Genomic DNA, 26,734 nt, shown 5'->3' with positions numbered 1-26,734 from the left:
CACTCATGGGTGTATTTCTGGCACCACTGCGCATTTGAGCTGATGGGGACTGTGCAAGGCTGTTACCAATTTACCAAAGAAGCTCACAGAACAGGCTGGTGGTTGCTACTTGGCACCGAGGGCTTTGGATCAGGCTGCCGTGCAGGCTGGGGGCCAAGGAGCTGTGGTTGCCCCTCGGCTCGCTGTGCCATGCCGGGAGCGGGGCCGGCCAGAGGCCAGGGCTCCCACGCATTGCCCGCCCGGAGCTGGGAACGGGGCTGGGAACGGAGCTGGGAACGGGGCTGGGAACGGAGCTGGGAACGGGGCTGGGAACGGAGCTCGCGGCAGTGTCACCGCTGCTGCTGCGGCGTCAGGCACACAGAACGATCGATGCTGGGCTGCTTTGGTCGATGCCAATTGACAAATGAACTTTTGTCAGGAGAGACATTACTGGTGTGAACAACCTCTGCTCTCAGCAATCCCCGATGAAGGAAACGGACCCATCAAAGGCACCAGCACACAGGTGTTGCAGGTGACGAGAAGTATTTCGGCCCTAGAGTAGATTGCTGCTCCAGAGGAAGGGCACGTCCTCTGCTCCGCAGCCTCCTGCTGCACGGGAATTGCCCTTTCCCAGCTGATCCCCAGCGCGGGTGAACACCAGGGCACGAGGCACAGGAGAAGGGAGGTTGGCCCGGGCAGGACATCGTGTCCCGGGGATGACAGAGCAGCCAGCACAGGCAGCGCTGTTGTGTAACGTGTCACACGGAGCCTGCTCGTGTGGAAGCAGTGCTTCACCTCTGAGCCAAGCTGGATTGCTCTCAGCTGTGGCACACGAGTGATTTGGGGCAAACTGGCCCAGTTCGCTGGGCCTAGAGGGGTTCCTTCTCCAGTCCTGGAGAAAAGTCCCCCCTGGAACCAGGCACTTGGGTTGGCTTGTAATGCCTGATGGGTTTCCTGCCCTCAGGTTTGCTTCTCACCCACTGGTGGACAGGAGTAGACAAAAGGAAAAATAAAACAAATTTAGGCAAAAGAGGTATGCAGCCTTTTCAGACACAAAGTTCTCCAGAAACAGGAAAATTATCTAATTTCACCATGGAAGGATGGGATAGGGAAAAAACAAAAACCAAGCACATTTGCTTTTTTTCCACTATCTCACGTGACACCATATAATCTGCCATTAGATAATCAAAGCAGTTTTATTAAATTAGAATCAAAAGATGAACATTTGGTGTCCCTGAGAAGGGAATACAGACCAACCTATCCCCACACCAGACTGGACGATGTGAAATGGGACTTTGTCCCAGAGCATCAAGTCTGGAGCTAATTTGGCTGCCTGTCACTCTGCTCTTTGCTAGAGATCTGCCACCTCCCTGTCTGTCTGCAAGCAGTGCTCCACAGCTCTTGTGGAGCCTTTCCTAGCACATCCTCTGATCATGTGAAAACCTGGACAGTGCCAGGCCATGTTACAAACTGGTAAATTAGAGCCTGTTGAGCCTCAAGACCTGGTAGCTGTAGGCAAGCAAATGTGGGGAGTGATGGCAACACTTCTCCACACTGAAGAGATGCCAGAAGATATTTCTGCTTGGACAAAGCCAGGTGGGGATAATGGCAACAGAGGATGGAGTCTGGATGCAGAAAGCCAGTCCTGAGCCAACACCACAGGGCAGGTTAGTCAGGTTGATGTATTTGTGGCTTTTCTGGCATTTATTAGAGCTTCCCCTGCAGCAGGGAGAAGAGACACTACCGGGGAGAGCAAGAGACTGTCCCCTGCTCTCTGCCCAGACCTGCTCTCTTCACTTTGTTTGACTTTACCTCTGAAAGCTGCTGCACCCTCGTGCAATCTGTCCCCCAGCAGCAGGAGAAGAGCAGGTTCCAGCTGGCTGGCTGCAGAAGAGTCAGGAAATTGAGGGGAGGTGGCTGCACAGGAAAGAACTGAAACACACTGGGAAATAGGTTGAAGACAGGATTTGGTAGATCTGGCAGGGCTTGGTTGAAGTGTGATTGTAATTTTCTTGGCTCCAGTCATGATTTGCATTGTGGGCTATAAATGCTGCTCCCTGCCTTCCCCAAAGACAGACTGGAAGAGCAGTACAGCTATGATGATCTGCAGGCAGTGCAGCAGTGTGTGAAGACAGTGGTGAGACTGGGGCTGAGAAGGATGGATGAAGGCAGAGGTGACCTGCAGCAGGTGGGGGACTGAGATCAATTATCAACCAAAATCATTCCCTGCAAAGGTCTCAGAAGGCCTGTGACTGTTTACGGGCCTGCAGCACTTTGGGTTTTATTGGAACAGGCAGTGCAATTAAAGCACTGGTTTCAGGAGATCAGCCTCCATCAGAGGAATCACAGCTTGGCGCTCTGCTGGCTCAGGTAGGACATCCACTCCTTGATGGGGGGGTTCCCCACAGCCACCAGCTTTTTCAGAAAGGCATTGGGCCGTAGCCTGGGCACATCAGGGTGGGCCTCAGAGTATTTCTGCAGTTTAGCCAGCACACGGGGGAGCCCCACAGTGGAGGCATAGAACATGGGGCCACCCGTGTGCTTGGGCCACCCATAACCATTGACATAAATGACATCCAGGTGCTCCGGGCCGGATGCTATTCCCTCAGCCAGGACGGCAAACCCCTCGTTGATGAGGGAAAACAAACACCGCTCCAGGATTTCCTCCTGGTCTATAAAGCGGGTCTTGATGCCATGGGTGTCTCTGTACTGGGACAGGAAGTTGTGGAGCCATGGGTCTGGCGTGGCTGTCCTGCCCCCGGCCTTCTCGTACTGGTACCAGCCCTTGGCGTTTTTCTGGCCGAAGCGGCCGTGCTCGCACAGCAGGTCTGGCAGGGGGCTGTAGCGCTGGCCGTGCCGCTGCCGCGCCGGTGTGCCTGCGGGGAGGGATGGCCCAGTCAGGCCCTGGCCCTGCCGAGACCTCCAGCCCACATCCAGCCCGGCAAGGTCAGACATGCGGAAAGGGCCTATCTTAAACCCAAAATCCTCAAGAGCCTGATCTACTGCTTCTGGCCTGCTTCCTTCCTCTAAAAGGAAAACTGCTTGTTCTACGTACGGAAACATCATGCGATTCCCAACAAACCCAAAACAATTCCCTACCACTACTCCAACTTTTTTCAGGGTTTTGGCCAGCTGCATAGCAGTGGCGATGGCGCTGGGGGACGTGTGGCGGCCATAGATGATTTCCAGCAGCCTCATCACGTGGGCAGGGGAGAAGAAGTGGGTGCCAATGACCTGCTGTGGGCGGCTGGTGGCAGAAGCTATTTCATCGATGTTCAGGGCTGATGTGTTTGTACACAGCAAGGCTCCTGGCTTGCAGATCTTTGACAGCTTGTGGAATATTTCCTTCTTTAGTGCCATGTTCTCAAACACAGCCTCGATGACTAGGTCTACATCACGCAACAGATCAAAGTCCACAGTGAACTGGAGACGTGCAGGGTTATGGAAATCCAGGGTCTGGGCACCCCCTTCCATCTTCATAGCCTCACGTTCCAAAAGGAGCATCACAGCTTTTCTTCCCTTGTTCAGATACTCCAGATCCTGCTCCAGGGCTACCACAGGTATGTTGGCCTTAACCAGAGAAGTCACAATGCCTCGGCCCATTGTTCCCAGCCCTAGGGATAAAAGCAAGATAGAATCAAAGACTATGAATAGAAAATTAATCTCGATAATAGCATTTCCTTTGTATCTCCAGGATAAAAAGTGGAGGCCTCTGGAAAACAAGCAGTACACACACAGAAAACAGATATCGAAGACTGGGAAAAAGGAAGGTGAATTTGCTCTTTCAGTGAGCCTAAATGTTTGAAAAGAGGTAGCAAAAAGACAAATTAGTATCCCTCACAAGCTTACAAAATGCCAGTGGGATTCACCAAGTGGGCACAGACTGTGTGATTCATGTCTTATCTCTGCAAAGTTTTATACCTATGGAAACCAGGATCATTGAGGAGTGAGAACCCAGGGATCAAAGAGAGAAGCTCTGAGTTACAGCTGCAACCCTGTTACCATCTTCTGCAGGCAGGTTCAAAGCAAGATTTCACCCTGAGGGTATCAGTGCCTCCCTGTTCCTGTAAGATGGCCTGTTATGGGCACTAAGCAGATACAGCCCCTCTAGAGATTTTGACACCAGCAAAGTTCAAAGAGTTGGTTTCTCCCCAATCCTTCCAAGCTTCCTCTTTGTCTCCCTCATTTTCTCCCTCTGTGCTTCATTGCATGATCTTTGAAGAAAAAAAAAAAAAAAAAAAGTCTGCTGCTATTTCTGTAAAGACTTGGATGCTGATCTGCTCTAAACTTTGTCTCTAATGTCTCGTGTGTCTCTCAGTGCCTGAGAGACAAATGGGATGGAACTAACACAGTGTTTTTAATCTAGATTTCAACATCCTCTCTCTCCATTTAAATCACACTGCCACATCAGTAGCCTTTTGCCTGCACTTTTTGTCAGCTGTCTCTGCCCACCAGGAGTTCTTCAAGTCCTCCAACACAGGCCATTCCTAACTGCTGGAGATTCTCAAAGTCAGTCTTTCTTGTCCAACCACACAGTTGAAGCTCTTGCCCAGAATTCCTGTAACTGAGAAACCATTCACACTGTAATTTTTCCCTCCAAGATCCACAAATGTGCTACCCCCAGCTCATACCCCCAAGAATACCAGTGCAGAGATTAATGGTTTGATCCCTTATACCAGCTTTGTCCTCTGTGACATTAAATGAAGCTGCACTTTCCTGTGACACACAACCCACATCACTGATCCTGCTCTCCCACAGTGGAGGCTTTTCTGACTAAATTAATACAAACTAGTGAGGGAAGGTCAGCACAATTTTACCAGCTTTGAAAGTGCGAAGCCTCTGAATGGGAGGATTATTAATATCCTAAAAAAAGCAGCAACCAGGCAAAGTATGATTATAATTCTGTAAAAATGATTTTTTAAATCTCAGGTTTACAAATGAAAGTCAGCTAAACAAATAAACAGAAACAAGGGGATTAAAAATTTTGTCTAAATCAGCTTTGTAAGGAAGAGCTGAAACGATGTCATCATTTAAACAAGTTCCAGCAACCAAGGTCAGACAAGGTAGGATGTGTTTCCTGCAAGCTACACACTCTTGTTTTAGTTCTGTGCACCTTCAGCTTGTGTGCACACCAGACTTTTCAAACATTCCCTGCTTAGCCACCAGAAGATAGTTTTTACTGGCATCACTAGCTGGCAGCCTGCTTACAAACCATCATTACACTCCCAAGCAAGTGCTGAGGCTCCTTTCTAGGAAATTAGATTTGCTATTTCATAATCAAGTTCTGCTGAAAACTAATTTGAAAATAAACCTAGAATAACATGAATCAACTCTTAGTACTTCAGTGTCTATGGTTTGCTGGCTGAAAAAACATGAACATGAGTAGCTCCTCCCATTGTGCTCACTCTCCAGAGCCTTTGATGTGGGAGCAGGTACAATTAGGGACAGGATTTCCCTGGCTTTGGCGAGCCACATGAGGTGCTTCCTTCCTGCAGTGCGGGAGTGTAACTCACCCCCAAACCCAGCCCCATCTGTCAGGCTCTCTTTAGACATCAAGCTGAAGTGTTTCCAGCTCCACATTACTCCCTCTCAAAGTCTCTTCCTTCCCACTGTGGAGGCCTGGGGTTTCTCTCTAGAATTTCCAAGTTATCCACACATCCTGGGTCTTATGCACTCCTGATCCTCCCAGCTTCAGCCTTGGGACTGAAATCAGTGGTTCTCTTGCCAAACGAACACACTGCCTTTTCCTAAATCTAAACCTTTTTTGTGAGCAGATGTTCCTCAAGCTTCTTTCCCAGGGAAGCTCTGCAGTGGTGCCAGGGATTCCCCCAGTTGCTTTCATCATGAGTACTCCATGCAGATTTCAGCCATCCCGAGAGAACAGGCACACATGCTTGTAGTACTACACTTTCTAGGCCACAGGAACAGGCTTATAGATAAGATATGAGCTTGCCAAGCTGTTTCTGACCTAGAAAAGCTGTCTCTCAACTTCCTACAGAACTCTGCAATGGCCTGTATGAAATGATGTTTAATGAAGCTGGCAGAGAGAGTAATGAAAGCCCCAAGGGGTTTCTTACATTAGAGCTTGCACAGCATGATTCCCCTGGAAATATTTTCTAAAATTGGGCTATAAAACTAAGGAGAGCTTTGGCTATCTAGCAGCAAAAGAGGCCTTTCTGAGGACTCCTCTTTTGCAATTCAGAAAGCCAAGTGATCTTGGGGAAGAATATGTTAGAGCAGAAAAAAAATGGCAAGGGATCATTAGGCATTACATGTATAGAAGGCTGTGGAAGAAAGGCTGTGGATGCTCAGCTCAGATCACACAGACTGAAACATGGCAAGGAAGTGCTCCAGAATTTCTGCTGTATGTTCCATTTTCTTACTCAATAGTGTTCTCCCTTCCCCCAAACCAGGAAAAGCCCTATATTCTCATGTTCCATGCAGGGGACTATTTTCATGTCCAAGGCACGTCTTTCCAAAAAAGACTGAAATCTGCTTCGGGAGCAAGAACAGTGCCCAGCCATCCTGCTCCTGGTCTCTTATTGTGAAATGAAGCTTTGACACATAATTAAACCACACTTGTACATATGTAATTTCAGGCCAAATATGGGTATGGCAAATCCATTTGCTAGGCAAGCTGAGTGAATAATGATGGTTAATTATTGATCTGTCACGTGAGGTACTTAGAATATGAAAAATCATACAAAATTAATTGAAGGACTTTAAAATACAAATTTCAAAACAAAAGAACTTGAAATATGTACAAGGCAGATCATGTACAGTCACACACTACAGAAATACTGATCAGTAGAAAACACTCTGAACTACAATGAATATTTGGACATTAAAATGCCTGGCAATTGAAATAATCCTTTATAGATTGGTAAAATTATGCAAGGACTGTTCCGGTTTTCCTGATAAAAACAACAATAAGCAATTGGCAGTGATGGGCTACTGCAGGCTGGGGCTGCTGCTTTCTCTGTTTCAGGGTATCAGTTTCAAGCAGAAATACTCCAGGCAAGCAGGGAACTGTGGGGAGATGCAGCTGCAAGGGACAGAGAGAAAAGAACCTTCTTTCTGTGTGCTGAGGAACCAGGGAAAGTGAAAAGAGGTGGGAGTGAAGAGTTCAGAACAACAAAGGAAAAGGAAACAGAAAGTCAACATGAAAAAGTCAACATGATCTCAGTTGCTTCTCACTGTGCAGCAGTAAGAGATGGAAGCAGCAGCATAATGCAACATGGGTTTAGTGTGTGAAACAGCACAGTGCTGTCTGTGGGAAAGTGGAGTCTGCATGTTTTCTGAGGAGCCTAAATTGAGGCAGCATCTTTGACTGCTCTCCTCTCTGCAGCAAAAATAGAGAGACCCTGGGTCACCTAGGTAGACTCAATACTTGCATGGATGAGCAGCACTACATTAAAAGGTGTCAGTCCCTCAAAAATCATCCCTAGGATTTTGATTTCTGGTGCTGCAGGGATGTACTTCAGATAAAAAACATGAAGTTACAAAACACTGTAGAGTACTGTACTGGCTGGAGAATTTTTGTTACAGTACCCTGAAAGAAAAAATACAGTTGTGTTGGCATGTTCTCTGCCTGTCTCTAATGGACTTACAATTTCACTTATATCAAAAGGCAAAATAGAAGGGAAACCTTCCAGAAGGAAAAAAAGCACAACAAGATGTAGAAAGAAGTGATAGAAAGCATTGTCACTTTGATGTGGGATTCAGGGTTAGGTGATCAAGAACCTCCAAGATAAGATATGTCACATGAAATTAAGTATGAGATGAACAAGAGCATAAGCAAAGCAAGCTCTACTGGTGGGATACAGGGACTGTGTAAGGGGAGCAGTGATTCATCAAGGGCTGGAGTCTTGGTGGGTGTCAAGGTCCTCAGTGCTCTGATGGACATTAAGCTCCCTGACCATCCACACCTGCAGCCTCCACCCACCTGCCCTACCCATTGCCTCTGAGCCCCATTTAAGCTCAGACCTGGGCTTATTTTCTTTTCTTAAGCTTTCCTGGAGGAGTTTGATGGCTTATTGTGCTTATAGCCACTGTTGATCCAGACCTCAGCCTGTGGACTGACTTCCCACTTTTACCTTGAACCTGCATCATCCTGGGAACTTGGCTTGATCACCTGTGCTTCCAGAAGGTCCTGGCTACGATCTCTGGCCTGCCCTGCCTGCCTTGCCCAGGTACTGTAAATGTTGATGCAGCAGTAGGTTGTGCTGCCATCCAGAGGGAGGAATGGGTGGGCAGGGCCTTCAGGAATGGGCTAGTGTAAAGTCCTGTATGTGGGGAGGAATGGTACATAGTGGGGGCTGGCTGCTGGAAAGCAGTTCACCAGAAGGGGGTCTGGGAGTGCTGGTGGACACCAGGCTGGCTCTGAGCAGCAATAGGACCTTGTGGCAGAGCAGATCAATGATATGAGATCAGAGCTATGTCAGGAGGGGTCACGCTGGAAGCTTGAAGGAGGTGATCCTGCTCCTCTGTGTGGCACTGGTAATATCAACAGCTGAAGTGCTGTGTCCACTTCTGGACTCCCCAGTGCAAGAGCGATATGGAGTGAGTTCAGTGAAGGGCAAATAAGGTGATTTAGGGACTGGAGTACGTCTCATGGGGAAGGGCCGAGTGAGCTGCGACTTCAGCATAGAGAAGGCTTGGGAGATCTCAGCCATGTGTATACAAACACCTGAGTGAAAGGTATCTGATAAAGGAGATGGAGCCAGACTCAAGTGGCCCCTGATGATAAAACCAGAGGGCATGGGCACAAGCTGGAACATGGGAGTTCCATCTGAACAAAAGTTCAGATTATGAACAATTATTTTTAATGTGAGGCTGAGTATTGGCAAAGGTTGCCCAGAGAAATTGTGGGGTCTTTATCCTTGGAGAAGTTGTCTGGACATTGTTCTAGGTGGCCCCATGTGAGTAGAGCTATTGGACAAGATGACATTCAGAGGTGTCTTCTTGCCTCAAGGATTCTGTGGTTCTGCCCCTGTTACTGCCACTGGCTCCTCATCCCTGGGGTGCTGCTGCTCCTTGCCAGTAAATAAACTGGATGTGTTGAACATAGCTAATATCAAGGTTGCCTGTAACCCTGGGCATACTAAGCAGGAGCAAGGAAGAAACATCTTGGTACCTGGTCTTGGTGTAATTACTCCTGGAATGCTGGTCCCACTTTGGCTATGCCCATTTTATGAAGTGTTGAAAAATTTGGGAAAGTTTAGGGTAAATCAAATGATCAGAGTGTGACAGATTGTGCTTTGCAGCAGAAATATCAAGCCACTTAGTCTATTTGTTCTGCAGAAGGAGGAGTTAACTTGGGCATTGTCTGTAATCAGCTATGAAAACAGTGAAATCTGGGGGTGATGTTGGGGTAATTTCAGACCATAATTCAGAATCTGTCCAGAGATGAGTGGCAAATACTTAATCCAATGGAAGAAACATGCAGCCCAGCCAATTTGGCTTGGAAATAAAGTAGAGATTGCTTCTACTAGAAACTTTCAAAGAGAGGTTGCATTTGTCCTCAGAGTTCCCTCTAGCTCAGTTACAACCCCAAAATAGGCAGCTCAGCTCTAACAGCCCTTCTGGCTAAACTGTCACTGTGATTAGCTCTTTGCAATTGTGTTGTTCTGGCGTGGTTTAGCAGCACAGAGCAGAGAATGTCCCTCCTGGTCACCTGGTCATTCTCCCAAACTCCAACACGAGCCCTCCTGTCAAAGCACACACTGCAGGGCTGACAAAAGTATATCTCCAAACTTCTGTGCTCTTCAAGTCATAGAATAAATCTGGTAATAATTAATGCCTTTTTACATGAATGCTTTAACAGCCACAAATCCTTCTCACAGGGTTTGTGGACTGATGTTTAAAAACTCATTTCTATTAAAAATACAGCATGGCAGCTAATGCAGAGAACTTCCAAAAAAATTCTCTATGGCCTAAAATGAGTTGTCAGACAGCTCAAGAGCCCTGAGAAGCACCTAGGAAAAAAAAAGAGCAGTGTTGATCTGGTGAGATTTCCTTGAAACAGAATGGATGTTTTCCAAGTGCTCCATTACTTGTCTAACCATTTTTGAGTGCTACTATCAACAGCTAGAGCTGAAAGATACTTTTTTTTTTTTTTAATCTCAGCAGTGCATTGAAGGTTTTATTTAAATTGCTCTTATAAAAAATTAATGAAGGCATTATCTTGCTGGGCTACAAAATGGCAGGAGTGGATCCCAGCGAGATGAAATCTTCTTAAAATACAGCTGTCAAAACATTTTTGCATTAATATATCCCTGAGTGACTCTGTGCACACGCACTTGCAGTACAGAACTAGACCAGGAGGAGGAGAATTTCCTACAGACCTGCCTCTAGCACGAAGCAAAGCCAGGTCTTGGTGTTTAAAAGGGAGCAGACTGCTTATGGTCCACACACGAAGCTGTCTCTGAAGTGAGAGAAAGCTGCTCTTCCAAAGGAAGAGGAGACCTCAGGTGCTAATCTAGCGGCACACGAGCTGCCATCTAAATTAGGAGCTTCCCAAGGCAGCGACAGCTTCCCCAGTGGATGTGCAGTGTCTGTGGGTGTGAGTGGCTGCCGGGGAGTCCCGGCTGTGCTCAGTGCCCATGCCGGCAGCTCCCGCTCCTTACCTATGACGGCTGCCCTGCGCACGGGCTGCGGGGCAGCGCTGCTCCAGGAGGCTCCGGTGGGAGTTGCCCACCTGTGCACGGCTCTCTCGGCGAAGAACGCGTACTGCAGCGCCCGGGCCTGGCCCGAGCTCAGCAGCACCTGGAACAGCTCCCGCTCCCGCCGCAGCCCCTCCGCGAAGGGCAGCTCGGTGGCGGCTCGCACGGCCTGGAAGCACAGCTCCGGGGCCAGGCACCCCCGCGCCTGCCTCTTCACCCTCACTGCAGCGTCACGCAGAAACGCTTCCATGTTGGGCAGTTTGGGAACTGGCTTCAGGCTGAGCCTGCGGGGTCCCAGGGGCTGACCTGCGGGGAGAGAAATGGAGTTACACAACAAGGCATCCACATCTTTTCACATGTAGTCTTTCCAGACTTCCAGAGCCTTTTCCACAGGCTGGGAAGGCAGTCTGCCTCTTCTTCTCCAACTCCCAATGCATTAGGGCTTGCATGCCACAGTGAGCTGGGTCTAGAACTAAAGCTTCTGACATTTCTCCTTATTTCTGCTTGCTCTGACAATTACAATTTTTCAAGTCCCTTCTCAGACTTCAAAAAAAAGTAAGAATTTATTTTCAAAGAAGTAATTCTCTCCTGTTTCTCAGCTTCTTTTCCAGCTTGACTTTCCAGCTCTCCCCCTCTACAGTCCCAGCTGCCACATTCATATGGATCTTTCTTCAGTAATGAAGCTTTCCTCCAGTACTGTTAATATTCAGGACCCAGCTGACACTAGCCAGAGGCATCCCAGCCAGAGGCCTGGCCCAGACCTTGACAAGAGAGAAGAAAACACACCCTGACTTCTTCCCTGACTGAAGGAGCCCCTCAAAGTCACTTTGGGACTAACCAAAAGGAGATCTCACTCAGCATAAACTGGGCAGCAAATGAAAAACAAGGGAGAGTGCATGTTTGTGTCAGCAAGGGATGAATCAAGCAGCCACACAAATATGTGAAGTTCATTACAGACAGAGGTTGCTATGGTGATACCTAGAAAGGATTTTAATTGAGAGAACTTAGTTATATTTCAGATGCCAAAATTCTCTGTCTTCTTCATAAGCACAGCCCTGGCCATACTCAGGTGCTCCTTTGCTCTAAATGCAGCTTGCTCATAAAGACCAGGGGGGAACAAGATGTATCCTCCTGGTACTGCAACATTCCCACAGAGACCCTGCTGTCATCACAGCCGTATCCAGACCATTAACTGTAGTATGGCACTGCAGGGATTGTAGTGCTGTTCCCAGAAGCAGCCAGGACTGCCACCAAAGTCAGGTATGGGCTGAGAACCTTATGGTGTAGCTCTCTGGGGACAGGGTCTCATTGCTCTGGCCTCTTAGATGACCTCTGCCATGGGGGCACACTTCTTTCCAAGGTAGCATATTGCATCCAACTCCCCCTTCTCTTCCTGTTGTCTGAGCTAGGGAAGTGCCAATGCACCTGCAGAATGCTCAGGAAATCCTACAGGGAATGCTGTAGAGCAGGAATAATGGCAGCACTGCAGGCATGAGCAATGCTTATGAGAAACAGAAATACAGAAAGTTTCCAGGATGAGTTAATATACTGATTTCTTGTAATAAAGGTCTTCAGAGCTCAGATTTTTAATTAAGCCTCTTAGTGAGCACGGAAAGATGAACATTCACTTTGTAAGTAGCTTCCCTTGTAATCAGTGTTCATAAAAATATTTTCACATTAACAGTGGATATCATTTGTATCAGCCAGTATTGCAGGATTTAGTCACAATAATGTTCCTTTATTTTGGAATAATTTTTTCCCCAAAGTTTTCAACCCAAAAATGCTCTTAATCTCTAGTTCCTTATTTAGGACTTTAAATAGCAGGTTATATTCCATTAAAAGAGGAAAGCTCAGGCTTGTCCCAGAAAGCTGATCTGATGTCTGGAAGACTGGGCAGATCAAGGGACTTCATATGACATGCAGTGGAAAGAGCTGGTAAAAAAGGAATGGGAGCCTTTAAGCTTGGTCTTCAGACAGCAAATAGTACTGTAAGCACAAATAGTGATGGGGGACAATTTCTCAGACTAAAAAAAAGTAACTCAGGGTCCTGTAATAACACTCTTACTTTAGCTGCAAACTAAATATGTTCTCTACAGCACCTCTGTGCAGTACCTTAGCTTCTGCAATGCTAATAAGAATAAAGGACATGTTTATGATCAGGAAAGAATTATCAGAATCCAAATCTGGGAAGAAGACATCAGTGTGGGACACCTGCAGCTTGATTTCTGAAAGCAAAGCAGCAGAGAGATGATGAACAGTGCCAGACATCAGTGCTGCAGGAAAAACATCATCCACACACAGGAGCTAACATAGACTCCTGCTTTGTTTATCAAGTCTGTAGTCCAGGTGGCACAAAGGGCAGATCAAGTCTATAACATTTCTATCAGCAAATGCACCATGCATGCATGCAGTATCAAACATTGTTATTGAAAGAAATATCATCCCAGAGTTGTAAACCCTTGGGACACTACAAGGTGGCATGTGCAAGAGACAGGGCCAGCCTAATGCTCTTCCTCATGCAGGGAACAGCTTGTGAGTTTTTGAGGAATAAAGCTGAAACCTGCCCCTGCCCCTCAGGCTGCCAGAGACCATTCCAGGCCATGTCAGACCTTTCACAAACTCTATTTGTGTCCAAGGGACACTTGGTTAAGCCTCTGTCTAAGGAAGGTATCAGCCAGAACCTTGAGCCCTGGGGAGAGATTAAAATGTCTTGATACTGTGCATCTTGGCAGAGATGGCTCATGGAAAACCCTTGCAGCTCTAAGGAAAGCCTTTCCTCCAGCCTCCATTTCAGGGATGCAATTACCCACCAGCTGCATCTGTTCCACCCCTGGCTTTGATGAGCCTCAGAAGGAACAATTGCTTCCTCCATAGCAACTCCCAGTAGCTTACAGGCAGAAACTCATCATCTTTCCACACATACCTGAGGGACTTGAGCTACTCCAAATTGCTCTGGTTTTCCTTGGCTCTGGTGTAAGGCATTGGTACTGCTCTGCTCTGAGGTCAATCAGCAGATGGGGTCAGAAAAATAAGAGGTGTATATAGAGAGTTTCAAGGTCTGCTGTGTGGAAGCCAGGAGACAATTTCTCTTCCAGCTGAGGAAGACCAGAGTAGGCCAACAAAAAGTGGTCAGGATGAGATGCAAGCTGCTGCATGCCACCAGCAGTTCCAGGCATTTGTCAATTTTGTGATGCCATCATCTGGGAAGAGCCTGAAATGCAGCTTTGGATTACTGCAGTGCGCATCAAGCACATTTAATGAAAGGACATTCTCCTTGTCCCCAAGGATTTAGGTCCTGTCTACTCCTTTTTAAAAATGCCTTCAGAAGTGAAGATGTTTTCTTTAGCCTGGAGAAGCCAGTTTGCCTGGAGAGGTCAGGGAATTATTCTTGCTTCCTATCTGCAATATATAAATACTGGTTTTCAATGAAAAATCTAACTCAGAATCAGTAATTGCCTCTGTGTATTCCTACAGCCACTTACTGTTTCGGAGCATCTTTTGAAGGTGTTCTTCATTAGGAACAATCCATAAAAATGTATGGATGAGAATGCTCTCCCAGTGTGCCATAAAAGTAGCTCTGTCAGCTGTGTATCACAGCAGTAATCAAGGACCCCTGGTACAGTAAGGCAGTCATTTGAGACTGATCTCTTGACATGAGATACTGCAGCTCCAGCACTGAGAAAGCTTTAGAAGAAAATTATTTCTGAATTGATTCTTTGAGAGTTATCTTGCAATACAGCCTACAGAAATTCCAGTGGTGACAAAACCAGTTATTTAGCCAGACTGCTCTGTAAGAAGTCAGCAGTTGTAGCTTCATGTTTTAAAAAAATCTCATCAGAAACAAAATGCTGCATGCACACAAAGCCAGTGGAATTTTGTGATGGCATTTTTTGGGTACATTCTCTTTGGTTTTAGTAAGATTATCTGAAAAACATTCACTGAAAACAGAACTCCATGTGAACAAACTCCAGACCAGCTATGCAAGACTATAATCTCTTCTGCAGCCCTGTTAGTGCTTGATGGAGAAAAATGAAAGTGCTGCCTTGCCTTTGTAGGACAGGAAATTTATTAACTTTAGGCAAAGGCTAAAGCAAGGAATGACTCAAAAGAAACATACAAGCCCTGGTGCACCAATCTTTCAAATGATTAGATAACCTGAGGGTAAATGGTGCATCAAAACTTGTCATGGTCTTCTGCGGGGTCTAATGAGAAATTTTTCAAGCAGGAAAGAAATAGATTAGCTGGCTCACCAGTGTTTTCACTGTTAAAACATGTACTGTAAATGCCAGTAAAGCTGTTGGGAAGAGTCTGAAAGCATTTTTAAAGTTCTGTGGGAGTTGATGTATAGTGTGATGTGAAACACCGTCAATGGCATTACTCATTTTTTGCTGGGATAACTCAAACCAGCAATAAACAGAGTGAAAATCTAATAATGAGTAGGACTGGGACAGCTACCTGCAGCACATTCAGCAAGGTTTCTTGTATGCTTACACAACTCAAAAAAATTAAAATAAATATTGGTAGCTACAGTTGCCAAAGAAGATGAAACTAGACAATTTTTGAAGAAGACAAAGCTAAAGAACGGGATTTTGCCAGTATTGGTAGTACACACAAACTCCAGAAATCAAGTTACTCTGAGAAATAGTGAGGTCAATGCTTCCTTCCTGAGGGTCTCCTCTAAGGCCAAGCTGGCTTTTACAGCTGTCAGACACTGCACCAAGTCTGTCATGAGAGAAACAAGCATATCTAAACCTCACCCGATTGCACATAGCGTTTGTTGAAATCCAGAATGTTTCCTGGTTTGCCAGTTCCAGCAATGTATCCATTACTCATTTCATGACATGCTGCTGCTGCTGCCATCAGTACTGGCATAGATCTTGTGCAAAGCATCATTCAGAGCCCACAGGGTACATCACAGGGAGCACTGTTTGTTGGTTAATTTTCCTAGAAGAGTGGTAATATTTCACTGCTCTCCCAACAGATGGAGAAACAGAATTTTCATTCAAAACAAACTCAGCGAACCAAAGTACCTTTGTTTTTCTTAGAAGCAGCAGTGAAGTACATCACCCATCTCTTGCTGAAGAATTACATTTAGTCTGATGACTAAAAAGAGAAAAGGAAAAAAAGAAAAGGAAAGAGAAAAGAGGACTGCTCATGTCATTGATTCTGCACTAGAAAAAGAAGCCCTAACATACTGTAGGATGAATACACTGAGAAGGACAGAAAACCTAATACCTTGGTGCCCCTCTGGTAAATCTCAAGGTGTGGGGAAGTATACAAGACACTGATATTTAACAACAGTCCATTCTTTGAACTACCTTAAAACACAGTGCACTGTCATCTAGGATAAAGCTTAGACTGCCTCAGCATCTAGCATGGAGAAGGGGCCTTGTCTGTAGTGAAGAGACCTGGAGGAGCAAAACCAACATCCCAGCTTGGGCTGCATTGCCTGTATAAGCCATGTGATCAAAGCAGGAAGGGTTTTGTGCTTTCCTGCATTCATCTCATTGTGACAGAGCCCCAGATGAAATCCAGTGGTCAGGTTCCAAAGGTACAAGGAGGTCAGTAGTGGAAAAATGTCCTGTTTTCTTTCAGGGCAATGCTCCTCAAGCTGCACAAAGAATATTCCTCTTCCTAAGTTAACTCCAGTGAATTTGATTGTTATTTCTAAGGTGGGAAAAAAAATCTCTCCCAATTCCTCCCATCTGCACAGGCCATTTTTCTACATGGAACACAAAGGATTTAGGGACAGAGTGACTTGCAGACCATGGATCATTAAATTGAGCAGAGGATGTGCCAGCCCCTTCACTACAGGGAGAAAGTTATTTTTGCTCAGCCATTATGGATGGTGCAACCAGAATGTGCGCAATGCCAGCTGGGATCCAAAAGTATATATGGATAGAGCACTTACTCCCCAAAACCTGCAGAGTGCAGCATCCCAGAGGAGCGTGTGAGTTTGGCTATACAGTTAAAAAGCTGTTCTCTGAATCTCACTTGAATTTCTGCAGCTTTCCAGAATTTGATTTTTTTCATTTCAGACAACAGAAAACAAATTCTGCAATTAATTCTGTCTTATATGGATGCCAAAACTCAAGAATGGAGCATATAAATTGAAACAAACTGGTGGGCTTTTTTCTGACTCTTTTCAGCCCTGAAACATCACCAATTATTTCCTGGAACTGCGACATTTTGTTCCTCACCAATCACTTTGTTTGCCAAGCGGATTGCTGCCTCAATGGTGTTTTCTTCCACAATTTCATCAACCAAGCCCAGCTTCAGTGCTTCAGTTGCTGGAATGTGTTTTCCTGCCATAAAAAGAGAAATAAGGTGACTACAGTGGAGCCTGATGGGCAATTTTGTTCTTTTCCATCTGATCAAACGACTTGTGCAGCTGGTAATTAGCCCCTCATGGGTGGAAGCAAGTAGAATTACAACTCAAGCAGCTACACAGGTAAAAGATTGCTGGTTTTTTAGACCAAGCTGGTATGACTCAATGCCATGTTCTTGTATACAGACACAGAACTTACCTGTAGTGATCATATCCAGAGCAGCTGGTACTCCAATCAGTCTGGGAAGTCGCTGAGTGCCTTCAGCACCAGGAAGTAACCCTAGGGTGACCTCTGGCAAACCCATTCGAGCCTAAAATGAAGTAAAATAAAACAAAAAATCTGATCAGAAAGAGTGGCAATTGCAAACTGAGCAAAATATAGGGAAGACAAGATGGGAACTGAGAAAAATGGAGGGAAGACAAGCAGATGTGAGTGACATTGCTCCTCTTGGAAGCCCCAGACTTTCTACAAAGGAACCATCCTTGCTTTTTGCTACGTAAAATATTTAAGAAAAAACCCACTTGACCATTTGAAGGGTTTCTGTACAAATGCACAAGGAAAACCTGTGACCTTTCAGAGGATTTCTATGCACTAGAGGACAGTTGTAGGGCAAACAGCATTTCCTAGATTGCCAAGTGTCAATAATGCTTTCAAGTAGTTGTCACCAACTGTAAGGAGGGCACAATGGCTTAACATTCATCTCCCTACTCTAACTCTTGCAAGTTTAGTAAAGAGTTGGAAAGAACCTTAAAACCATCTTGTTTCACTACCTGTCATGGACAGAGACACCTTCCACTACACCAGATTGCTCAAAGCTCCACCTAACCTGGCTCTGAGCACCACTGAACTCTTCCCTAATCTTCCTTCAAATGACTCTCGCTGTATTTGACATCTGGTAGAGTCATGGCAGATAAGTCAGGGGCATCAGGAAATATACGGAGGTCTTATCTTAAAAAAATGTATCTAGATTTTGTTGCCTTTAAAAAACAGTTTGCACATTTTCTATTGAGCTTTTAAGAGATTCTGAGTTACTTTAAGGCCACTACCTATAGTCCAGTAGTCAGGGCACTTCATGATGTGGTTTAGTGGGTATGGTGGTAATTGGTCAAAGGTTGGACTTAGTGATCTTGGAGGTCTTTTCCAACCTTAATGATTCTGTGATTCCATGGCTCTCACCTTAGGTGGCACAGAGGATGATGTGGAATATCTCTTTATGCTGTTACAGCAACCCACACTACCACACAGAAAGTGACTCACTGCAGAAGTGAGGGAATGGCCCTGTCTGTGAGGAGTCTGTACAAGGAGACAGGTATTGCTCAAGGTGGTTCAGCATTCCTGAACCTTGAAGGAGGGAATTGAAGAAAAAAAACCCAGATCATTCCTGAAGACTCTTCAAGCTGTCTTTTGGTCCAAGTGCTTCTTGGGGACCCAGGGCTCATGAGAAATCTAATCATAAATGTTCCATGCTAGCTGAGTTTCAACTACCTATAGAAACTAGGCCATGAGCAGAAAGAAGTGCAAAATTCACACGGCTGGGGAAAAAAATAAATAAGAGAAAGTCACGCTGCATGAGTCAGTACAGCTGCCTGCATCAGAATATAGATAATGAGACCTAGGGCAAATTAACATTTGGCTACTGAAGTTTCCACACAGCCATCTTATCCTACTAGTTACTTTATATTTAGAAATTACTTGAAATTAGTGAGGTAGTAAGATTTAGGAAAGATATCAAGGGTAGTGGTGTAGGTGAAGAATGTCTGAGCACACAGATTTGTATGCTATAGCAATAAAGCCACTCTCCTCTGGGCAGAGGGTCCCGGGAAAGGCACTCTGTCCCTCTTCTCGTGCCGCCTGTACCTGACTCGCGGTGCCTTCGGCAGCCCCTCTGGCCCGCAGGGTGTGTTACCTTCGCGTGTGCAATGCGGTAGTGACAGCCCAGCGCCACCTCCAGACCTCCTCCCAAAGCCACGCCTTCGATGGCCGCCACCACCGGCTTCTCGCTGCTTTCGATCAGAGACACGATGGGGCCCAGGGCACCTCCACGTTTCTTCGGAGCGGAAAATCCTCGGATGTCAGCTCCTGAGAGAGCACCAAGAGATCAGGAGGAATTAGTAGGCGAGGCAGTGACTGGAACAATCCTTCCCTCTGTGCCACTGGACACAGCTGCTCACAGATGCCCAAGCTCTTGCAGAACATGCTGCGGGCAGGAGAGTGATTAACAGGAATCAACCCCTTTTGGGACCACCTTCAAGGAACCTTGGATCTTTGATCCTATTCACAGAGCTCCGAAGAAGGCTGAGTACAAAAATACAGAATAACTGTAAGGATCATGCAGTCTCTGCAGAAATTTGCAAACATTCTTGGTGTAATATTGAGCCTGGAATAGTTAAGTGCAGGTTACTACTAACAAGCAATGTTGAACTCCACAGAAATTCCCTAGCTTTTCAGGCTTCTTCAACTGGAGATCTGTAACTCACCACTGCCCTACCCCAGGTACACTCCATACATTAGACCAGTAAATAGTCCAGAGATTTTACATAAAGCTATGGACACTGAGGAAACACCAGGTGTGATGGAGCTGAGCAGCTGACCCTCATTTCAGAATGAACAGACCAGCTTATTTCTGGCCTGTTTCAAGGTCCAGCTAGTCATGTGCCCCATGTCAGTTGTGGCACAGCAAAACAGACAAAGCACCCTCTCTTGTGGCCATTTCCAGCCAAACCAGGACCTTTGTCAGCAGTGTTATGGGCCACAGATATGATAGGTGGAGAGTGTTTTATCTTCTGCTCAGCCTGTGTTTGCTGTCTTACCTGCACTGAATTTCCCATTTTCTCCACAAATCATAACAGCTTTCACTGAAGAATCTGCACCTGCTTTCTTCAGCCCATCCTCTAAAGCCTGGAGAACTGCCTGACTGCAACAAAACAGAGATTCAGTGAGTAGGCATCAACAACATCCCCCTTCCAAGAGGTCTGTGTTATGGCCACCAAGCAGCCCAGTGAAGATGAGCACCATGTCCAACAGGCAGTCCCCATGGCTGGCTGCTGCCACAGCCTCTCCATGGGAATCCTGTCCTTAGTCCCCCCCTACTCCAAGGACAGCACCCAAGCCCAACAGGCTGACCTGTCAGTCACTGCCTGGAGACTCATCTCAGGCTGTGGCACTGCTGTTTCCACAACAAGCAGCACAGGGACATGTTCTTTTGAAGATGTCTTTATGAATTAAACATTCAGATTTTCAAGAAAACAGCTTAGCATAATTTAGAAGTAATTAATGCTAAACCACTGACAATATAAGAACTTTTTGAAGGAGCTCTAGGGATAAAAAAAGTTATCTTTCAAGCACCTGACACAGGCTCTGCTGATGCTAATAAAGCTTTCACCTTGTGAAGATCTGCAAATAGGTCCAGACTTAAACTGGTGTGGGATCCTGTCAAAGTGAATCTGGGCATGAAATGCTACACAGAACATGTCTTGACTCATCTGAACAGGTAGCTCTACAAACACCAGCAGTAAATGTGGCCAGCAAAGAATGAATGAAGAATTTCAAAATGGATCTGTAGAAGCATAAATAGGGTTTTTTCAAATCAGATATTTTAAAAGTCTGACCCAACTGTATGTCCACTTTGTATTTGCCTCTTTAAAGCTAATTCATGTGTTTGTATGGATGGTCTTGGAGAACCTGGTCTGTTTTAGAAGATGGTAACAACAGTGATAGTAGGTGAAAACAGAAGCATTAACACTTTAGAAATAGAAATATTAATACAAATTTTATATGTATATAATTCAGATACTAAAATGTACTGATATACACACATGCTGATGTAGTTTGTCAGAGACTATTCTGTGTGCATGTGAAGAGATGCCTCTGATACAGAAAATCTGAGCCACAAGCAGGTAGAGGCTGGAGGAAGATCCAAGAAGTATCATCCACTTGCCAGTCCTTCATAAAGCCAGCTTTCCTTCCTAGACCTTCTCCAAACCCTGAGCCCAGCTCCACATGTGAGCTTGGTGCTGAGGAAAAGGGAGCAGATCTCTGCTGATGCCCAGTGGAGAGGAGCAGTGTTAATTACACAGAACTAATAAAAAGGCCTGAGGCATACTCAGCTTGTGCATGTTGCTCTATGGATTAGAGGGCATTTCATCTGAAAAGGAAGCTTGTCATGAAGTAGGTTAAAAACACATAATTGTACTCTTATGTACAGACATTTTCACAGAGCAATGCTTGTAGAATTCATGTGGGAATCCATAGTCTGTGCAGGGAAACCTGTGAGCCCAAGGAGCTCCCTGTAAAAGCCAGCTGTGTGAAGGAATCCCAGCCTGTGGGAAGATAGGTTGTAAGAATAGTGCAGAAGGCAATCTTTCCTAAGTAATTACAGCTGCCCTGATTACTGAGGAGTGGAGACAGCCTGGCCTGCCCAGTGAGGATGGGGGTTATAAAAGAGTGGGTCAGCTAGTCAGGAGTAAATTGGAGGTGGAGACTCAGGGTTTGCTGCAGTTTGGGATGGAGTCTGCTGGCTGTGCTCTGAGGAGATAAGGGACATGTGGTCCTGTAAGGGACAGCTTGGGGTTAGCCAGTCATGAAGAATGAAACTTGCAGAGGAGGGAAGGAGTCAGTGCTGTGTGGAGCTGCCTGTAGGAAAGGAGTCAGAGTTGACTGAGAGAAGGCATGAGAAGTTTTTAATAAAGGACTGGTGTTGGTGGCAGTCATGTCCATCTCAGCATAATTACTATACTAGCCAACCTCTGCATATTCCTCCTTCAAAATCAGAAATTAAAGACAAGCCATTGACAAAGTCTAACAACTGGGGCTGTTTGCTGAAGTGGGCTGTCTAGGGGGGTCTCCAGGACCATCTGCTGCCTGTATAAGGCCATGCTACATGGAAGGGTCAGTGGGAGTCCTGAGCCCTGACAACCAAAGACTGGAGAAGTGCTGTTTTTGAAGAGAGAGCATCCAGTTATGTACCAGTTGCCCAATCCAGACATCAAAGGCAGCTCTGAAGTCTGATGTTAGTCATGGTTCTGAAGGCTGAAACTTAAAATGAGAATAATTTTGCCTTGCCAAAGTAAAACTAAGTGCGTCAGGAAAGGTCCCCTCCACTGCATGTAGGTCCACACAGTAAAATATTAAAGCATTTCCAAATTTTATACACTAAATATGTTTTAATATGTTAAAAAATTGTTTTTTCTCCCTCCCCTTGGCGTATCTATAGTTGTTACTATTTGAGGAGCACTCGCAGGCTGCACCCAATGCTTGCTGTTCTTTCAGTTCTGTTTGTGCATCAGTGAAGAGTCAGGCCACAGCAATACTAAAATCACCCAGGGGCTGGGAGGTTGCAGGGAAAGTCATTAGGAAATGTCATTGCACTCTACAAACCACGGTGCAAAGAGGGAGAAAAAATATGTCCCATGATCCAAGCAAATGTAAAGTTACTGATTTGCAACTATTGCATAGACAAATGGCACAATTCCATCAGGAAGAGACAAGAAGCAATCAGTATTTCTGTGTCTGTTCCAGGCATGTGACCAGCAGATGCCAAATGCCCATCTAGAAGGGCTGTCTGCAGCAAATGGAAAGGTTCAGGGTTCTGTGGAGGAAATCAGTCACAAGCCCTCAGCACTCATAACAACATACTACTACCAAAATAAAAGCAAGTCATCAAGGCTGCCACAAAATCACAGTTTGATCCCTGCCTCACCTTTCTTAACCCAACAGGACTGTTTATGGCAGTGAGTAATTTGACTTAGTACTTGTGTATATATCTCTTCTATTTCCATATAACTTTTTCTCGTGGGATAAAAGGGAACAAAAATCAGACTTTTTGCAGTTTCTTGTTTTCCTAAGATGGAGTCATGAGTTTGCCTTGGATATTTCACAGTCCAACACACAGACTGCACTGCTTTATGGCTCACCTGTTATAACTGACACTAAAAGAAGTAATTTTCAATTAAAGCATCATAGTAAAATATGTGACAGTATATAGTATAAGAATACTCAGGAGAATCCCAGCTTCAAACTGATAGACCATTAAAGAAACAAAGTCACTAATTTTCATTAGTGTGACACTGTCATTCATTTAGCAGTAACAATGCAAAAATTCCCTCCATGCTTTCCAAGGTTCTATCCAATGCCATGCAGTCAGCTCCACCATGAGTACTATTTTGACTGCAAGAAAAGGGATTCTGCTAAGGTGATTCAGTGTTCCAGGTTTCAGGAACTCAAAATATGTGCTGTTAAAAAGTAGGTGCACACCAAAGCAAGAGAATATTCTTGGAGGTTACCATACCAGGATGTTTTTATTTTATGGAACTCATTGCAGTGACTGTGATGTGCTGGATTTGTAACAGGGTTTTACTGTTTACCTTAATTATTTCATATTTTAGCTGGAGTTTGTGACTGTGAATTTCTTTCATTAAAAAAAAAAAAGTAATATAAGGAAATCCTGAATGTTTACTTAGTCACATTTAAAGAAGTGAGACTCAAACCCAGCAGTGGAATATGTTTATGGAAAACATGCTGGTCTGGTCCTTTCCCTTTGATTTTTTCTCAGCTTCTAATATACTTTATATAAAGTATAAACCCCAAACCTGAACAACAACAAGAACCCAGGCTCTCCCATTGTCACAGGCCTTTTTTCCTTTGGATAGCTTCCTGCAGTGTTTTTCTTTGAACTTACTGCTGGGTATTACATAATCCCCTACCTGAAACTGAGGGTTTGTGTGCTGGAGTTACCTACTCTGCTCTCCCTTGCTTGAGTGCCAGATCCAGCTGCATAGCAGCTACTGGCACACGTTGTTGTGTGACAAGTTGCTAATCCTGCACATAAATTAAGGTCAGAGCCAGAATGGCATCTTTTGGGTGGAATTTTAGAGTAGTTTTTTTTTTTTAGGGAGCAGATACTTATTCATCCCAGAATTTTCTCTCTGTATCTCATCCTGATGAGGTGCTGATCCATGGGTAATCACATTCTCCTCTCATTGCTACCTGTCTGAAACTGCAGCTTCTTTCATCTCCTTTACATTTTCTGATTTTTATGGTGATCAGGGTCAGAAGGACAATCCTGGCAGCCAGGGAGTGCCTTTCCCAATCAAACCTGTTATGCTGTCACACTTCATAGAATCCCACACATAAGCTCTCCTACTGCTTGGCCTCCCTTATCGTCTCTGGAACTGTTCTGTCCTTGTCAGCTCAAATGCTGAAATACTCCTTAAACTCCTTCTAATTCCCAGTGCCAGCAGCCTGCCTCTGCTGAGAAGGGTAGTCAGTCCTTCCTTTTGCAAGTCTTGTCTTTCTGTTCCCCCAAACTCCCAGTTCTTTGCATATCTAAATCCCTCCTCTCAATGCCAAGGTCTCGGAAATGCAGATCTCTGAATACTAAACTTCTGCAAACCAGGAAAAAACCCTCCAAACAAATCAAATTTGGCACGTGCCAGCTCTGCTGGTGGAGAGAATGATTAGCTTAAAGGGGAGGCTGTGTGGGAACCAAATTTGCTGCCAGACTCTCAAGTCAGCACACATTTCTCAGGAAAGCACTGCCCCACAGGTACGAAACAGAGGATGGTGGCAGACAGGAGAAAGAAAATTCCTGCCCACGAGTGGCTCCTAAAGTGCTAATGGCCAGTGTGATGGCCCAGGAGGGGGGAAATGGATAATGGGGGAAGGTAGGGGAGGCTGGAGCGCAGCAGCATAACCTCACCAGCCTTGAAAAGCATTTGTGCTTGCTGTGGAAATGAAATTTTCAGGATTGCAGGACATGGCTCCTGTCTGTCTGTAGCTTGCACTGTCTGCTATCAGCAGCACTAACAAACCTGCTCCCTGTGGTCCCGTACAAAAATGTGCAGAGGCAGGAGGAGCACCCAGGGATCAGTGTGCTGTGCCTTTCCTAGCTGCAGTCAGATCTCAGCTAACACCTACTCGATGGCAAGGGTGTGGGAATTATGAATCTCTTTTAAAACAGATATTGCCCTGGCATGCCACCAAAGACCACAGACATGTCTCAAGTTGTCGTTTAATCCATCTCAAGTCTGCCAGGGTCTTCCTTCTTCCCTGTGGGGCTGAGGGACACTCACTATCTGTCACCCTTGGTATAACAGAACTGCCCCTTACTGTGAGGGTACTGCAGTGCCAGGAGGAAAGGGCAGTAAAGGCAGAGACCTGTCCTGAAGAAGCTGTGCTGTTCTGTTCAAAGGCAGAGGTGGTTTTGGGTTCTCTCCAGGACTTCTCAAAAGAAGGGAGTTAAAATTCCTTAAGCACGTATCTGTTACTGTTGATGGTTGGACTCAGTGATTCCATGATTCTTTAGATCTATATTTAGTATTTTTCATGGTAAGGATTGAAAGTTTATTGTCAGCACAGCCTGGAAATTTTCTTAGGCTGATCTTGGGCACAGGAGGTCCAAAGGATGTCTTACACCGTACAGTTCTGGTTCCTCTAAACTCATCAAGTCACTCCAAGTTTTTCATGTAATTACCTGAGCATGTGAATTATTGCACTTCTAAACAAGTTGCAACAGAAGAGTGAGCACTGCCAGCTACCATGTATCTTTGCTACAGAAAAGCACCAGGTTTCATCTCCTTTTCATGCTCTTCCTTGTCTTTATGAGCTTCTTTTAAACAAACATTCTCATTTTTAAGTCAAGCACTACTGTAGGTTTTTTGTTTGGTTGTTTTTGGTTTTTTTTTTTTTGGTGTTGTTGTTTTTTTTGTTTTTTGGGGTTTTTTTGGTTTTTTTTTTTTGCTTGTGAAACAGAATGAATAGACACTGTGGTCACTGTTACTGAAACAACTACAGCTGCTTAGAAAGGGTTTATGTACTACTCAGAATTAAAGGAACTAAAATCCACAACTAATGTAAAGCCAAAAGCACATAAGGCCTTTTAAAGACACATTAAAAACTAAAATTTCAGAGGCTCCTACAGATTGGTGTTTGACTTTGTTTTGCACTGGCTCATGTTTGAGATTGCAGGGGCCCTTCTTGACCAAGATCAGTGTTTAGAGGCCAATGCTTTAATCATTTTTGAAGGCCAAATGAACTGCCTTCTGATAGCCCTGGCTGGGTTTAATCCAGGTGCCAGCTCTGCTTGCTGAACCATGCTTGATATCCACAGAGCCCTTTGCCCTGCACTCTGTGCACACTTGGATAGCACACGGATTTGCCAGGCAAGCACTGAGCAGTGTGTGGGGCAGGAAATCTGAGGATGGACTTGTCCCAAGCAGCGCTGAAGGCGCTCCAGGCTGAGCTAACGCTGCTGTGCTGTCTTGCTGAAGCAGTGTTGATGTTTAAAGACTGGAAGGTGATGAGAAACAGGCAAAGTTTTTAAACATGCTCCGGAGGAGACGACAGAAAGTACGGTTTGCTGAACCTCGCACCTCTCCTGTGAAAGCCCCAAGTAGAAATTATAAGAAAGAGCAGAAGTTACGGCGAAGTTCAGCACGTTGTTTGCAAAGCGAGATCCAAGCTCCCTCTGAAGGAGCCGCCCGGGCCCCCGCGAGTACTGAGCAGCGCAGAAGTCCCGGCTGAGGCTCTCCGGGGCCGCCCTCCCTCCGGGCTGGGCGGAACCTCATTGGGGCACGGAGAGAAGGAATGAGGTGAGAGGGAAGCAAACCGGAGAATTCCCCACCCGCTCCCAAGGGGCCCGCAGCCGCTGCCGGCGGTACCTGAGCGCGTTGACAGGCGGGTTGTGGAGCCGGATGACGGCCACGGCCGAGCCCCTGGCGTACTGCGCCATGCCGAGCGCTTCGGGTGTCCCTGCAGTGTCCCCGC

The 26,734-nt window shown here is 45.7% G+C and overlaps 1 protein-coding gene across 1 annotated transcript; it reads right to left on the bottom strand.

Moving 5' to 3' along the window:
• Positions 1-1,161: 1,161 nt before the first annotated feature.
• Positions 1,162-26,734, bottom strand: EHHADH (enoyl-CoA hydratase and 3-hydroxyacyl CoA dehydrogenase). Its single transcript, XM_033069282.1, has 7 exons — positions 26,629-26,734; positions 19,783-19,886; positions 18,879-19,051; positions 17,171-17,282; positions 16,844-16,948; positions 10,608-10,949; positions 1,162-3,593 (listed from the first exon to the last, which is right to left on the bottom strand). Exons 1-7 carry the CDS (start codon positions 26,697-26,699, stop codon positions 2,323-2,325), a joined length of 2,178 nt encoding a protein of 725 aa, XP_032925173.1. The 5' UTR covers positions 26,700-26,734; the 3' UTR covers positions 1,162-2,322.

The sequence above is a fragment of the Catharus ustulatus genome, chromosome 10, assembly GCF_009819885.2.
Source record: "Catharus ustulatus isolate bCatUst1 chromosome 10, bCatUst1.pri.v2, whole genome shotgun sequence".
Taxonomy (NCBI): Eukaryota; Metazoa; Chordata; class Aves; order Passeriformes; family Turdidae; genus Catharus; species Catharus ustulatus.
Note: the sequence above shows the minus strand (reverse complement) of the source record. Positions and strands in the feature narration are given on the sequence as shown.

Excerpts from the sequence above, each read along its gene's own strand:
- EHHADH (XM_033069282.1), bottom strand. The coding sequence starts at position 26,699 with ATGGCGCAGTACGCCAGGGGCTCGGCCGTGGCCGTCATCCGGCTCCAC. Across the intron at positions 19,887-26,628 it reads CCGCCTGTCAACGCGCTCAG|TCAGGCAGTTCTCCAGGCTT; the intron begins GTACCGCCGGCA and ends GTTTTGTTGCAG. Across the intron at positions 19,052-19,782 it reads AAATGGGAAATTCAGTGCAG|GAGCTGACATCCGAGGATTT; the intron begins GTAAGACAGCAA and ends GTGCTCTCTCAG.